The sequence below is a fragment of the Zootoca vivipara genome, chromosome 2 (assembly GCF_965207765.1).
Source record: "Zootoca vivipara chromosome 2, rZooViv2.hap1.1, whole genome shotgun sequence".
In the NCBI taxonomy this organism is placed as follows: domain Eukaryota; kingdom Metazoa; phylum Chordata; class Lepidosauria; order Squamata; family Lacertidae; genus Zootoca; species Zootoca vivipara.
This window is the reverse complement of record NC_142584.1, coordinates 77,897,612-77,914,604: the sequence shown is the minus strand read 5'-3', so window position 1 is coordinate 77,914,604 and position 16,993 is coordinate 77,897,612. Positions and strand designations below refer to the sequence as shown.

The 16,993-nt window shown below is 46.7% G+C and overlaps 1 protein-coding gene across 1 annotated transcript in view; it reads left to right on the top strand.

Moving 5' to 3' along the window:
- The first annotated feature begins 1,099 nt into the window (after window positions 1–1,099).
- The window catches only part of SUSD3 (sushi domain containing 3), a 58,317-nt gene continuing 42,423 nt past the window's right edge, over window positions 1,100–16,993 (top strand). The window contains exon 1 of the mRNA XM_035106317.3: window positions 1,100–1,505. Coding sequence (XP_034962208.2) covers window positions 1,418–1,505 — 88 coding nt within the window. The 5' untranslated portion in view covers window positions 1,100–1,417. The remainder of the gene's footprint in view (window positions 1,506–16,993) is intronic.

Below are 16,993 nucleotides of genomic sequence, written 5' to 3'. Positions count from 1 at the left end.
TGTGGCTACATTTGGTGCTTTTGCTTAAACCTGCATTCTTTCCCACAACTTCCTTCTTGCTGATCGGATAAGGCCTGCTTCTCAGGAAAGGTGGCTTCTACCTTGAAAATTGCACCCTGCTTGCTGCAGATCACCAGGCCACAGGAATATAAACAGATGGCCTTGCCCTGACTTAGCCCAGCCCAGATCAGATTAATTTCCTGCAGCCAGCCAGTCAGCTGGTGGTGAAAGCTACCAGGCAGGGATTACTGGTAGGTTATCATTTCCAAGGCCCAGAATTAATAATGATAAATTCATTAAGAGTTGCCTCTTGGGTAAGGTTGAGAGAAATATGTGAGATTCCTGATGCTTCCTCTTTATTGCACACCATTTTTATCCCCCTTGGTTCTTGACTCTCCCCCCCCCCCCCCAGTCATTTTCTTTGCCCTTGACTCTTTCTTTTTCTTCCTTTCCACAAATTGGGGTGGGGGTGGGGTGTAATTTGCACAGAGGCATTTTCTAAAGTGCGGGTAGGTGCCCCTCTAAGGATCTCAGCACCCTTCACTCTTTTTTAATAGATGGGTAAAAAATTAAAATAGAAAGCCAAGTCTCCAAAAGGAAGTGCAAAGTATAAGCACAAAGTACAAATCTGTGCTTTTGTAAACACCCAGGCACAGAGACACGTGCCTGATGGAAGCCTTCACCTGATGTCTTCACACATGATATGCTTACACGCGAGTAAGAAACTTCAGCCACGTGTGAAAATCGGGCAGGTCTGCGTTTTGCGCCAGATCAGCCCGGGAACCTTCCCACGGAGCGTTTCCCCAGGGCAGCCTTAGCGGTGGAACCAGACGGGGCAGCGACCCTCCTCCTCCAGCCAGGCCTGTTGGCAGCTCTCTGAGGGAGGCTGGCCAGCCGGGAGAGGCGTCGCCGCTGCCCGCGCAGCCCCTGAGCATGTGGCTGAAGTGGAAGGAGCCCCGCCGATCTTTCTATCTGCAGCTCCGCGCTGCTGATCTCGGCTAAGGAGGTTGGGGGAAGCGGGCCAGAGGCGGGGGGCGGCGGAGGCGGCGGAGGGCGGGGTCTTCAGGTGCTCAGCACCGTCCTTCGCTCGCTGCGAGCCAGACGCCGTTGGAGAAGTGCGAGGCGGCAGTTAGGCGGCGAGAAGTCGTGGGGAACGGATCGGCACCCTCGCGGAATCCTCTGCCGGCAAGAGCGGGGCGCAACGCCGCCTGCCCTTCCTCGGAATCCCCTGCATGCCTGGATCCCTCGGCTGCCGGAGGAAGAGGCAGAGGCCGGCGGGCTGGAGGATCTCCGCTTTGAAGCTGCTGCACTCACCGTTGGGCAGTACTACCTCCTCCTTCCCTCCCCCCAACACACGCACGAACACATTCTAGGTTGGGCGCCCCGAGGGTCGGGCGAAGGGTCCAGAGAGGGAGCGATGCAAACGGCGACTGCCTCGATCCTCGACGTTTCAAGGACGGTGGTGATCCGCGAGGACGGCAACCATGCCCAGAATAACTACACGGGTAAGGAAAGAGCCGTCTTGGCAGCCGAGGGTCGCCTGAAAGGGGGGCGGGGAGGGGGTTGTCTGCGCTGCGCTGCTTGGCGCTTGAGATGGGCGCAACGACGCAAAATGGGGGGGGGCGGAGGCAAGGGAAGAGGTCTTGGACTTGGATTGTATGGGTAGGAAAGCCCAGCCAGGTGTGGGATCTGGGTTTGGCCAGGTACCTCGAGAGAGACAACCCCCGCCCCCACACTTTCCCTGATGAACCCTCTGAAAAGAGAAGCCCCGGTTTTCGTTTGGAAGGGCTGCTCTTCCGAGGATCTGTCGTCCTTATGACTGCACGATGCTGAAGGATAGGCACTCTGCAGATGCCTCGAGGCGCTCTGGTTTGGAGCGTTGCTTGCTAAGCTCCAACCTTGGCGCCGAAACAGGTTCCGGGGCTGAGCCCTGCTTCTTTTCCGTGATGCGGAGGAGCCGCCGCTCAGGCGCAAGCCATGAATGGAACAGGCTCCCGAGTTCATCTTCTGCCATCAGCGCCACTTAAAAGTTCAGAGGTGGCTGGTTGTTGTTTAGTCGTTTAGTCGTGTCCGACTCTTCGTGACCCCATGGACCATAGCACGCCAGGCACTCCTGTCTTGCACTGCCTCCCGCAGTTTGGTCAAACTCATGTTCGTAGCTTCGAGAACACTGTCCAACCATCTTGTCCTCTGTCGTCCCCTTCTCCTAGTGCCCTCAATCTTTCCCAACATCAGGGTCTTTTCCAAGGATTCTTCTCTTCTCATGAGGTGGCCAAAGTATTGGAGCCTCAGCTTCACGATCTGTCCTTCCAGTGAGCACTCAGGGCTGATTTCCTTAAGAATGGATAGGTTTGATCTTCTAGCAGTCCATGGGACTCTCAAGAGTCTCCTCCAGCACCATAATTCAGTGGTTCCCAACAGGTGGTCCGGGGACCCCCAGGGGTCCGCGAGCTATGCCAGAGGGGTCCGCAAGATGCTATTAGAATAAAAAAATATATTAAATATATTTCGTATGATAACAGATTTTTTGTTTGGCCGCTTCCTGCATGAGCAGAGTCTAGCGCAAAACTAGAATTAGATAGAGGCAGTAGTTCTGCTGTATGCCGTTAGGTGGCGCTTTACAAACACTACTGTTTTGCAAAGAGGCAGCGCGCGCAATCTACTAACGCTCACCTCCCCAAGATGCTTTGCGCGCGTCAGCTTCATTTGTGCGCTACTACGCAGGTACCCTGTCTTCTCAGACCAACACGGCTACCTACCTGTAAAAAACTTATAAATATAAAATATAAAAAAGACTCTTAATTTGGCTTTCACTTTTTAATTTTAGGATTAGGAATTAATGGGGGTCCTTGTCACAATAGCGGCTCGATGAGGGGTCCTCGAGAAAATTTTGTTGGGAACCCCTGCCATAATTCAAAAGCATCAATTCTTCGACGATCAGCCTTCTTTATGGTCCAGCTCTCACTTCCATACATCACTACTGGGAAAACCATAGCTTTAACTATACGGACCTTTGTCGGCAAAGTGATGTCTCTGCTTTTTAAGATGCTGTCTAGGTTTGTCATTGCTTTTCTCCCAAGAAGCAGGCGTCTTTTAATTTCGTGACTGCTGTCACCATCTGCAGTGATCAAGGAGCCCAAGAAAGTAAAATCTCTCACTGCCTCCATTTCTTCCCCTTCTATTTGCCAGGAGGTGATGGGACCAGTGGCCATGATCTTGGTTTTTTTGATGTTGAGCTTCAGACCATATTTTGCGCTCTCCTCTTTCACCCTCATTAAAAGGTTCTTTAATTCCTCCTCGCTTTCTGCCATCAAGGTTGTGTCATCTGCATATCTGAGGTTGTTGATATTTCTTCCGGCAATCTTAATTCCGGCTTGGGATTCATCTAGTCCAGCCTTTCGCATGATGAATTCTGCATATAAGTTAAATAAGCAGGGAGACAATATACAACCTTGTCGTACTCCTTTCCCAATTTTGAACCAATCAGTTGTTCCATATCCAGTTCTAACTGTAGCTTCTTGTCCCACATAGAGATTTCTCAGGAGACAGATGAGGTGATCAGGCACTCCCATTTCTTTAAGAACTTGCCATAGTTTGCTGTGGTCGACACAGTCAAAGGCTTTTGCATAGTCAATGAAGCAGAAGTAGACGTTTTTCTGGAACTCTCTAGCTTTCTCCATAATCCAGCGCATGTTTGCTATTTGGTCTCTGGTTCCTCTGCCCTTTCGAAATCCAGCTTGCACTTCTGGGAGTTCTCGGTCCACATACTGCCTAAGCCTGCCTTGTAGAATTTTAAGCATAACCTTGCTAGCGTGTGAAATGAGCGCAATTGTGCGGTAGTTGGAGCATTCTTTGGCACTGCCCTTCTTTGGAATTGGGATGTAGACTGATCTTCTCCAATCCTCTGGCCATTGCTGAGTTTTCCAAACTTGCTGGCATATTGGGTGTAGCACCTTAACAGCATCATCTTTTAAAATTTTAAATAGTTCAGCTGGAATATCATCACTTCCACTGGCCTTGTTATTAGCAATGCTTTCTAAGGCCCATTTGACTTCACTCTCCAAGATGTCTGGCTCAAGGTCAGCAACCACACTACCTGGGGTGTATGAGACCTCCATATCTTTCTGGTATAATTCCTCTGTGTATTCTTGCCACCTCTTCTTGATGTCTTCTGCTTCTGTTAGGTCCTTACCACTTTTGTCCTTGATTATGGTAATCTTTGTACGAAATGTTCCTTTCATATCTCCAATTTTCTTGAACAGATCTCTGGTTTTCCCCATTCTATTGTTTTCCTCTATTTAGTCCTCTATTTAGAGGTGGCTGGTAGGAAAGATCTTTTCTTGAGCCCTTGGGGAATTGCTGCCTATCAGAATACACAGTCCTGGGCTGCACTGACCAGCGGGCTGAGTCAATGCAAAGTTGGCATATGGTGCTAACTACCGGTAGTTAGTACCGTGTTTCTCCTTTTTTAAGACGTAGGCATAATATAAGACATAGCAGGATTTCTAAGCAATTGTGCGATATAAGCCATAACCCGAAAATAAGACATAGTGATAGACCCTTCCCCCCTCCCGCCAGCAAACTCCCCCCCCCTAAAAATCTCTCCCCATTTTGCTGTCGCTCCAAAGACACGTATTTCTTTTAAAAGCTTGTAAAAATGCACCGAAGAGCCATAGCTGCTGGTTGCTGCAGACTCGTGATTTCCCCTCCCGTTCGATTTTTTTTTTTTTAGCTAGGCTGTGTGAGTGAAGAGGAGAAAAGTGGCATTTGCGGTGGGGAGGAGATGAAACAGGAGGAAGAAAAGAGGGGCGATTGAAGACGCTGCCTTCCCCTTTAGGGAGAGACTCTGTGTGCGCGTCTCTCTCTCTCTCTCTCTCTCTCCCCTGCGTGTCTCTCTCTCTCTCTCTCTCTCACACACACACACACACACACACACACACACACAGAGCCCACCTCTCGCTTCCCCCCACCTTCCCCCCTTTTAAAAACCTTTTAAAAAGTGAGGATTCTTTTTCTTTCTATTGCTTGTCTGTAGAGCTGCCCCTTTAAGGCTTTTTACTGGTACCGGGATCGCTGCCGGTGGCTTCTCGCTGTTTAGGAGCTGCTAAAAGTTAACATTTTGTGGGTAAGAGAAGCAGTTAGGACCAGCAGATTATCTCACCCCGCTTTCCTGCTGGCTCAATTGCTACAATTGCTACCATTTACCATTTTAATTGCTGCTCAACTGCCTTGTTTTCTACAGTATCTCTTATCAGCCGGTAGCCTCTTTGCTATCAGTGCTACAAAGTGCTACATTGTTGGAACTTTCGCTCTTAAGTCTTGGGCTGGCTGGTAGAGATCCTTATTTGCTATACGTACTGCATCACACAGATAGATTCCATTATACTGTACTGGTTTAAATTTAAGAAGCTCCAGTGTAGCAGATTGCTATTAAGTGAGTCCCCACCTGGGAGGAGAGAGAGAGAGAGAGCAGCCCTTCGGAGGAGCTCCCTCCCTCCCTCCCTCACGAACATCCCAGGGCCGGGGAGAGAGGGCTGGGCCAGGGACGCACACACTTCCCTTCCCTCAGACTCCCTCTCACGGAGTTTGGTGGTGGCTGTTGCCCGTCCTTTTCTTTCAGTCAAGAATCCTGCCCCGCAGGGAGCCAGGGAGCAAGAGGGGCACTGCTCCTGACGTAATAAAAACAAGACATTCCCTGAAAATAAGCCACCCAGTGTTTTTTTGAGGGAAAAAAGTTATAAGACGGTGTCTTAAAATGTGAGAAACACGGTAGTGGTCAGGAAGATCCTTCAGAGGCTCACTCCTGAAGCCATGTGGGGGTCTTTCATCCTCAAACGGGCCTAACCAAACTCTGTAACATTTATGAGGAGCAAATTGTTTTGCGTTTGGTCACAGGTTTAATCCCCAGCCTTTCCAGGCAACCCTGGGAAATAATTCTGGAGATCTGCTACTGTTCTCTTGTAGCCAGTACTGAGCTGGATCAAAGGTACGACTCTGTATAAGGCAGCTCCTTTTGTTTCTATCTCATTTACCCCAGCCTCATGAGACAGGCCACCTTCTTATTTTATAGACTTAGGGAGAAGTTTAGAGACAGTGAGTTGTCTGCAATACCACCTCCAGATTCACAGAGAGATCAGGATGCAGATCTCAAAGGCATTCAAGGTATCCTGTGCTGTATGTATCCAGAACGACTCTTCTCCTGTATGGGAAACATTTCCCTGCAGTGAAATGAATGTTGGATTGAGCTTTGTGGTGGGGGTGTTTGGAACCTATGAAGAGGCCCCCAAATCTGTGATTCACACAGGGTAACCCATATCAGATCAGAGGAGTGACTTAGGCGTAGTAAAGCAAGACACAGGATAATATATCTGCCTGTGCTGTAGTTTGCCCATTCCGGCTACCTGGAAGAGGAACTAGCTTCTGAATTTAAATTCAGATTTAATGAAGCTGACTTCAGGGCCAAAAATACACATTATGTGAGAAATCCATAAGAGTCCTGGCTTCAAAGTGGAAGCTTTCTCCTTCCACTATTTTCCTGATCTAACCTTTTCCGTCTCCGGGGGGGGGGGGGAGATACCCAAGCTGCTTTTAGCCCACTGGAGGAAAGAAATTGCAGATACACCCCCCCTAGAGTTAGAAGCAGGTTGTTGAGTGTGATATAGAAAGAGAAAATGGTGTGTGTGTGTGTGTGTGTGTGTAAAATCATCAACACTGACACTGCTCCAGTCAAATGTGAAGCCCCCACAGCTGCTTTAATGTAAAAAGAAAAAGAAAAACAATGGGCAATCTAATATTAGAGTTTCCATGTGATGTCTATTTTGGTTTTAGTATACCTACAGAGGATTTCTCTCTTCCTCATCTTCAGAGGAAGCAACTTACTTTTGATTTGGGCACGCTTCAGGATATTCTAAAAATATATGCTCATCATGACGGCATCCTAAAGTGATACTGTCTAAGGTAAAGGGACCCCATGCTAAATGTACCAGGAGAGATTAGAGGGGTGGGGGTGGGAGATTCATTGGTTTTGATAGGGGAGATATAGGCATGTCTAGGGACTCAGACATGTGTATCTTTGGCTGGATGCGACAATTATTCAGAACTAATAAATCACCAAGGGGCAAACTACCCAGTAAATGCATTACTTCGAAGCACGTCAGGGGTTTAGGGGTTTCCTTTTAAAAATGTAACAGTGAACATGCCTCCTCATTGCTTTTCATTGAGGCTATCAGGTGCAGGTAGGTAAGGATTAACTTTTCAGTCCCCACCCCAGCCACAGTCCCAATGGAACTAGCTTCCCCTGCCTTGTTGCTGTTAGCCTTAGAAAAGCTTCCATTGTTGATGAAAATTCCCTCTTCTGTCTACTTTTTTTTATAAAGAAAACAAAACGGACATGCTTCCAAGTGACATGTAGTTGGCCCTGATTTAACTTTGCTGCTCAACTTGTTAGCGTCTAGAACAATTGCTGCCCAGTGTCTTTTAGTAGAGGAGGCAATAAAGAGAAACCTATTCTGACTTGCTGATTTCAGTTCAGTTTGAGCAGAGCGGAATGCACATCCTCTGAAAAAAAGGCTAAAATCGTACCCTTCACTTCCCTCTTGCTGGTGTACCACTCATTTCTGCTTCCTTTACAATTCTTACCGTAAAAGAGGGAAGTGATGTCAGCTGAGGCCATGCAATAAGCTGGCCTCACGCAGAGTGAGGATTTCTCGGCAAGGACACTTTCAGTGGTCATTAGTGGAATGTGCTTGCAGACACACCGTGATATGGAGAATAGGACAATAGTATGTATTGAAAGTCAATAACGAGTTCCTTTATACTTGGGAGAAAATGAAACTGACGCTGTGGTGCAGCTCTCTTGAGAAGTTATCCATTCGCGGCAGCAGTAAACTTTATTTCCTATCCCCTTGAGCTAAAACGGAGGATTCATTGCGCTTTCCAAAATCTGTAACTGGGAGGAATGGCCTGCTGGGCAGTTCATGATGAGGATGATAAAATAAAGCCGTTTCTCTGCTTTTATTGCTATCTGGAATTTTGAGTGCGAGGCTAAGCATTCACTGAACATCAAAATGAACGGGTACAGGATGTGCCAGTTCTTTTCTTTTAGCAGAAGCCATCTCAATATTTTCAGCTAAAACCAAACGAACCTTTTGCAAATGATGCAAATGCAGTTTCAGTTTTGAGGTAAACATTCCATCTTTTTCTGATGTTCTGAAGCTAATACGGCCACACACAAGACGGGGGTGCCAGCAGGGTCAGGGAAGCCCCAAACTTTGCAGAACTATAAAACTATTTTGGGGCGAAACCCCAAAGTGAGGTGGGGAACCCCAAAAGCAGTCCAGTAAAGACTGGGTGCTGCCACTGAACGCTGACTGACAGGAGGAGATGGGAAACCATGTTGGAGAAGCAGTGGAATGGAGTGCTGTGAAGGGGGGCATGGCTGGTTTGACTGGAACAACAGACAGGAGCACTCCACACGGCAATGTTTTGTTGCAGGTTCTACTTGTCATTTCATAATGGCTATTTAGCAGCTGGTGTTTGCACCATATATTTTTGAAAAGGCTCATTTGTGTTGGTAGAATTGTACTGAGAAGCTGTCAAGACTCTACTTAGAGGAAAGGCTATGGAAAAAGAAGGGGAGCATGTCAACATCATTTAGTTCGGAAAATTCCCTCAGCATGCTTAAGACTTATAAATGAGCTTTGCAAGATGTACATCTTGCAAATGCATATTCTCTAACGTTAAGAGTATATATTGCTGGAGAAATCCACGGGTCCCTGATCACGTAAAAATGTGACACCACTGAGTGCACTTGCCTTTCACTGCCTTCTTTTCACTTGTATGTTTTGTTGCAAGGCTATTAGAAATGTAATCTACTTTGCTCACATAAAGCCTGATTCTGTGGGCTTTACTTTACTATTTATGGTACAGTAATGGACCACCAAGGGAGCCGTACACTAAGAAGAACGGCCTGTTCCAGGTTGGCTGCCTCGCTGAAGCCATACAGCTTATCTGTCAAAGGTGCTGGGAGGTTGACAGATGAAGTGACAGAGTGATCTGTATGAAAAGTGGCATCTCTCTTATGTTGCTGTTCCACCCTCACTTACGAAACTATTCAAACAGAAACGTACAGTGGTGGGCCCGCTTCCCTTTCCCAACAAATGTCACGCACCCCTTAAATATGTTGCGGCGTCAAGAGAGTGCAGTCCATAGCTCTTCCTGTCAGCTGCCTCAAAATTCCTCTAAGAAAATGGCTGCCCTTCTGCTTGTCAGCCCTTTGAAACAGCTTACATTGGTGGTCATAGATCATGTGTGTCTGTGTATCAGGGGGTGGTTTGTGCAGTGCATCAGGCTTTTCTAGAAGGAATTGTTGCTGGTTGTAGTTAAGTAGCCCACTGCAGGGCTGTGACGACAGTCCGTAATGTTACGCTCACACAACTACTTCAAGGGATGAGAAGTTCAGGTGTGCTGCTTTTACCAAGCATTGGTGTCCTAGAGAATGGGGTTATGGCATATTGTAGTGTTTGGGTTATTTACCAGTATACAGGTTGAACTCCAAAAACAGCCAACTTCATTACCTCACATCAGAGCTTTTTTATTATATTCTAAAGGTAAAGGTAAAAGGACCCCTGACCATTAGGTCCAGTCGTGACCGACTATGGGGTTGTGGCGCTCATCTCACGTTATTGGCCGAGGGAGCCGGCGTATAGCTTCCAGGTCATGTGGCCAGCATGACTAAGCCGCTTATGGCGAACCAGAGCAGCACACGGAAATGCCATTTACCTTCCCGCTTGGAGCGGTACCTATTTATCTACTTGCACTTTGAGGTGCTTTTGAACTGCTAGGTTGGCAGGAGCTGGGACCAAGCAACGGGAGCTCACCCTGTCGTGGGGATTTGAACCGCCAACCTTCTAATCGACAAGCCCTAGGCTCAGTGGTTTAACCCACAGTGTGGGTGGTAAACATCAGGCCAGGGTGTGTGTGAAATGAGGCCCCCCAGGCTTGACCCTTAGGACTCTACCCAGATCATACACCCTCTCTCTAGGCTTCTGGCATTTCTTCACACACTAGGTGTTTTTGTCTGTGTCTGGCCCTGCTCACCAGTGGTGTGTGGCCCTCAGAAGCTTGCCCAGAAGGGAATGCAGCCCTCGGGCCCTACTGTTTGTAATGTTTATATTTTACTTTCTTGCATTGCTGTAAGTCGTCTTCAGACCTTTGTAATGGAAGGCAATAAATCAAGTAATAAAAATGAAAGGCATTCAGCATTCCAGAATGCTCTTTATAGACAGCCTCTAATAGTGCAGCAGTAAAATTGCTAGCACATTTGCAAAGCTAAGCAGGGTCCAGTATGGTAGCGAATTGGATGGGTGACTGCGTGTAGAATCGCAGGGGGTTGGACTAGATGACACCTGGGGTCCCAACTCTACAGTTATATGATTCTATGATTCTTAATCTCTTTGTCTTTCTCTCTGTGTGTCTCCAAAAATCAATTCATAGATATACACACCTATGGGAACCTATACTGCAGGCATACCCAAACTGCGGCTCTCCAGATGTTTTGGCCTACAACTCCCATGATCCCTAGCTAACAGGACCAGTGGTCGGGGAAGATGGGAATTGTAGTCCAAAACATCTGGAGGGCCGAAGTTTGGGGATGCCTGCTATATTGCATCAAAGTTACCCAGGGAGAAAGCTATGCCCGCCTGCTCCCTCTTCTGATCAGCTTTCCCTATTCAGAACATCCCTAAGTGATCTTGCATCAAGAAGCAGTCTTCTAACAAGTATCTCCAATGGAGACCCATTGCCAGAATACCCCAGGCTACTAACACCCTTTTGTCAAGTCCAAGACTCTGTCCCCTGCATATTGACATAGGTAGTCAGTGTGGTTGCCTCCAAATTTTGTTGGACTACAACTCCTATCAGTCCCAGCCAGCTTTGCCCAAAGGTCAGAGATGATGAGAGCTGCAATCCAACAACACTGGGAAAGCACCATGTTTCACAGTGATAACTCAGTCCACGTGAATTGGATTGTAAAACCAATAGCAATGAATTGTCATGAGGAATTTGAAAAAAACTATATGGGGAGCAGGCTGGGCCCTCTGATTTCCCTTGCCAAATACAGTTATGGCACCTAGTCGAGATAGATGCTCAATCTTTTTTGTCATAAAACGATAGAAGAGGTCATGTCAGGATTGAAACGGTGCTCAAGAGCACACTTAGAAATTCAGCCTCTCTTTGCTCAGGGGCTGGGTGAACAGACAGATTATCCTGGAGTGGACTTATTATTTGGAAAGACCTGCAGAGCCATAAAAAGGTGTTTGTGTACGAGAGGGTAGACCATGCATATGTATCCCTGAAGTGACTGCATGGGAGCTTCTCTTTCTGAAATGCTTACTGTCGATAAATAACGTCATTTGCCTGAAAACCATTCATAGCAGAATTTTTACACATATAAAACAATTCCTTGTTCATAGACAAAGCAGATTGGACAGGAATTTCGTGAGGGGAAAGTGCGCCCATTTGCACTGTCTTAGGCTGCATTAAATGTCCCCTCCTGGCGCTGAGTTGAGCGAAAGGTCTAGAGTCCCCACTTTACTTATAGCAGGGGTCCCCAAACTAAGGCCCGGGGGCCGGATGCGGCCCAATCACCTTCTAAATCCGGCCCGCGGACGGTCCGGGAATCAGCATGTTTTTACATGAGTAGAATGTGTTATTTTATTTAAAATGCATCTCTGGGTTATTTGTGGGGCCTGCCTGGTGTTTTTACATGAGTAGAATGTGTCCTTATATTAAAATGCATCTCTGAGTTATTTGTGGGGCATAGGAATTCATTCATATTTTTTTTCAAAATATAGTCCGGCCCCCCACAAGGTCTGAGGGACAGTGGACCGGCCCGCTGCTGAAAAAGTTTGCCGACCCCTGACTTATAGGCATAATTGTCATAGTTCTGTCATTTCTCAGCTTACAGCAAAAGCCATTTACCTTAGGGTTGCCATTACTGCCAAGAGACCCAATTTCACTGCAAAACAATGACTGACCAAAAACTAAAAGCACAAAAAATTTGCTTCTGTATTTTTGCATTAATGGGGGATTGGATGAGATGGCCTTTGAGGTCATTCCAGCTCCATAGTTTTATGATCACTCCCAGAAATCACCAGTCATTTAACTAGAGAACTCATAGCAGCAGGCAAAGAAGTTCAAATTGCCAGTCTCCAGTGCTTTTTTCTGGAGAACTCAAGGGTACACAGTACCAACACCTTTTTTTTTTCCTAGAAGAAAAGCACTGGTTAAAAGCGTGGCAGGTACTGTAACAACTTGTGAGTACCGGCACCTTTTATTCTAGAAGAAAAACACTGAGTAAAACAATCTAATATCCCCTTCTGGGGAGCTGCTTGAGTCCTGACTTTATTCCCCTCAGACTTAGACGCTGGAGTGACCAGAAGAATAAAGAGAATGTAAGTCTCAATCAGTCTTTAATTAAAGGTTCTACAATAGCCATTGATTGCTTTTTTATTAGTTAGGCAGACCAGAGGCCTGAAGTAGAAGCAGGGTAATTAATCGGGCTGGAAAACTATTAATAATTCCCATTTTAGCCAGCATACTAATGGACACTGGAGTTCTGCATTTTGGAATGTAACAAGAGGCCTTCTGGGGTCAGGGCAAAGGCCTTTCTAGTTCAGCATTCAGTTTCCCAGATGCCTCTTGGGCAGGGCCGTCTTAAGCTCATCGGGCGCCCTGGTGCAGGGATCCCTCGGTCGCTCCCCCCCCACTCTTAAAAAACAAACACCGGGGACCGGCCCGCCATCGCCTCTACGCTGCGTTTCATTGGTAGAGCTGCTGCCATGTGGCGTCACCTCTACCAATGAAACGCAGCGCCGGGGTGAGGGATGACCCCAGCACTGCAGGGCGGAACAGGGTCCTAGTGCCCCTGCTCCGCTCGTTTACCTCTCTCCCCCGAGCGGCGCGGCAGGCGAAGTCCAGGAGGAGGGAAAGGGCGGCCGCCGCGCAGCTCCCCCACTTGCTGGGGCGCCCCTCAGTGCCCCAGTGCCCCGCGCCACTAGGGCCAATGGGCGAGCCGCCCCTGCTCTTGGGAAGTCCACAAACCGGGCATGAGAGCAATATCCCTCTCATACTATTGCTCCTCCAATGACTGGCATTCAGAGGTATGTTCCCTCTGACCCTTATGGCCATGAAGACTAGCAGCTATATTGATAGTGTTGTTTTCCATAAATTAGTCTAATCCCATTTTAAAGCCACCTGAGCCATCATTGCATCTAGTGGCAGCGATTTCCGAAGCTCTGCAGCAGTGTTTGCACGAAGACAGGTGAAGGGAACAAAGGGGTTTGTGATATCTTTTGAACACAGCCAAATTGGCTCTCTCTCGGGGCATAGGCTGATGTGGTGGTTTGTTCCACAGAACTAGCCGTAGCTCAGTGGCAGAGCATCTGTGCTGTCTGCAGAAGTTCCCACGTTCAATCACTGGCATCTCCAGTTAGGGCTGGGAGACACTTCCTCTCTGAAACCTTGGAGAGCTGTTGCTGGTCAGTGTTGACAGTCCTGAGCTGGATAGATCAATGGGCAGACTCAGGGTCACAGCCAAGGATGCCTTCCTACCAGTATGGCCCCAAACAATGCCTTCCACCCCCAAACAAAAAACCAGGCAAGTCCATTCTATGCTTATTGCATCCTTAGAGCATCTTGAGTAAAGTTCAACAGGTGATGGGAATGAGTCTCATTGAAACTGGGCCTCCTCTTCACAGGAAGAGGGCAAAAGGCTTTGTCAGCGATTCAGAATTAATAGGTGAAGGATAAAGGACAGGGTGTCTCTCTGTGTTGCCTGGCTGCTTGTAAATGATTTGTTTCAGTGATGTTACCTTGTGGGAAATGCTTAGAGATGAAGGTGGGCAGGTGGGGGTGAGCGAAGACTTCACTTTGCAAGGCGCTTGCCTACCTTTCTGCCTTAGTCAGACCCGAGCAACCTTGTGAATCCCTTTTCGGATGTCAGTGTTTCCAGAAGCAATGGTCTGCAAATCTGCACTTGAAAAAGCTGCTTGCTGCTCAGCCATGAAAAGGTCAAGGGAACTGTGCTTCTAGCAATGTCCGTCCTCCCGGTTCCAAGCGAAGAGATCAAAGCCAGGATATAAGTAATATATTACCTGCAATATAAAATATGAGCACACAAGGCGGGCTGTATATCCTTGTTTCAGCTAGAACCTGCCATAAAGGATAGTTGACTGTGTGGAAATAATTAATATGACATATACTTAACATGACTTGGGTGCTCCAGGTGTGGATCCTTGTGTAATGAAAGTGGCGCTGTGCATGCACAAGAGGGCAGTATCAGCCGGCTTGGATATGGGGAGGGGAAAGACCCTTAAAGCCTTAAAACAGGTACTCTTCCAAGCGTCACATCATACTCGTTCCACATTTGTAAGAAATTGGCCTTTTAATGTGGCAACACACACACTTTGGAACTCCCTGCCTATTGACATAAAGCACGCTCTTTCACTGTACTCTTTTCAATGCCGGCTAAAAACATTTTTGTTAATAATAATAATAATAATAATAATAATATATTATTATTTATATCCCACCCATCTGGCTGGGTTTCCCCAGCCACTCTGGGCGGCTTCCAACAGACATTAAAATACAATAATCTATTAACCATTAAAAGCTTCCCTAAACAGGGCTGCCTTCAGTTTAGGCAAGCCTATCCAGACATATTGAACATTTTAATGCATTTTAACCTGGTTTTAGCTTATTGTTGATTTTGATTATTTTTGAATGTTTTAAATAGTTGTTTTTACTGATAATTTCATATTATTAGAATCATTTTATTTTATTATTTTTGAGATGCTGTGAAGTTTTTGGAAAGTTCTAGTTGTGGTGCTTGGTCGATGGCGACCACTTTGCTCACGGAAATCACATCCTGCACTAACACAGGGATAAACACATACACATGTGAACCTCCGTCAGAGTCGGACATATGAGCAAGGCCCAAACAAGAAGTGTGTGGCTGAAATAATAATATATTATAAACCTTGTGATAGTAGTCTGAATTTCGACTGTGAGAAGCACCTAGAGAGCAGTTGTGGATGGGGTGGTGAGGCAGCACTACACACCTGACTTCTGGCTGGTCACTTTGCTGCTGCTTACTAGGGGGTACAGAGGGAGGTGGTGGTGAGTCTGGCGCAGTGTGAATGCGCCTGCAGAGTCAGTCCAAACTCCTGCCAGTGTGTTTGCACCAAATCCACCTCCCTTCTCTCTTTATCTCCTGTTAAGCAGCTGTGATGTGTCCAACCAGAGTCAGCTGAGTGATGGCACTCCAATGCTTGCTAGTGCTCAAAAGTCATATTCTCACCATCTCTTTGTTTGTTTGCTTTTAAGAATTAGATTAGCTATCTTTTAAGTTTAACATGAGGTTTGAATTTGTACTGAGCAAGTAATCAGACGCAATTCGGGTTTGCCTCTCTTGTTTTCTAGGCAGATGTGCTGATATTGATTGAAAAGGTGAGGGCCATCTCTGCTTTGCTACATTAACCGAGGAAGTCTGTTAGAACTAATCTGCAACATTTTGCTTTGCCGTTCTTTTCATTACAGTGATAAACAAGCTTAACTTGTGCTTGGTCCCTGTCATCTTCCCCTCGCCCCCCAGGGTCAGGGGAGTAAAAGCTTGGGCACGGCAGTTTAATCATTTGTAAAATCTGCAAAGGCTTCCCGGTTATCTTATGCATATTCCTGCCTTGCCAAACAACAGTGTTTGCGCGTTTGCCACAACATTTATCTGCCAAGGTTGGTGTCCGATTTTCAAAGGGTAGGATCACCTGAACGCGCATTGTCCATATTATTTTGGATGATGGTATAATTATGATCCCTTCTTATAGGCATAGGGCACGGTTGAGATGATATCTGCTTAATTGTACAGTACAATACAGTACAAGCTTAAGTGTACTGCCAACCTAGCAGTTCGAAAGCACGTCAAAGTGCAAGTAGATAAATAGGAACCGCTACAGCGGGAAGGTAAACGGCGTTTCCATGTGCTGCTCTGGTTTGCCAGAAGCGGCTTTGTCATGCTGGCCACATGACCTGGAAACTATACGCTGGCTCCCTCGGCCAATAATGCGAGATGAGCGCGCAACCCCAGAGTCGGTCACGACTGGACCTAATGGTCAGGGGTCCCTTTACCTTTACCTTTACCTAGCTTAAGTGTATATGATTTGCACAATTATTATTGCATGTAGAAGCATTTCATGTAGAGGTGTGGGCGGGAGTCCAGCTGGTTGTCCACCTCTCTGGTCAATACAACTGACTGCCTATATGATTCTTACATGAACAAACTGTAAACACGAAGGCTCTGTATGCATAGTTCAAAAAGCTCACCCCCTACATATTAGTAGTAAGAACAGCCATTGTATGAATAGTGCTAGTGCTGTGGTACTATCACCACCTCCCAGCCTAACCCACCTCAAAAGGTTGTGAGAATAAATAGAAGGAAATGAACAACTTGAGGAACTGTAGGGTATAAATGGCATAGTGAATAAATATGTACAAATGCTCTTGTTCATATTAAAAGATGGAATGGCTGACTAATTGGTCACGATTCCCAGTGATGGCTACTACAGATCATTCAGAAAAACAGACCATAGGTTTACCAATTCTCTGCGATGAAAAGTACAGCTCTTGCTACCTTTCCTGTTCTGGTGAAGCTTTTTGGTTTCTGTCATAAAATGAACTGATCCACTCCTGTGCTTCCACTATTTCTATGGTTTTAGTGCAGGAATTCATGTGCACTGGGTTCAGTAAAGTACATTTCTGTTCTAGCAGTTCTGTAATGAAGGTCAAAATGGTGCGGAAAGAATGAGCCTCGCTTAGCCTTGAGCTGAGTCAGCTTGAAAATTCAGAAACGAAAAACTGGCTTACATCTTCACCTTCCTCCCGCAGAGAACGTTTCCCTTGCCTGGCACGATCCAGTCTGACGGATGTCATGTCACTCTTG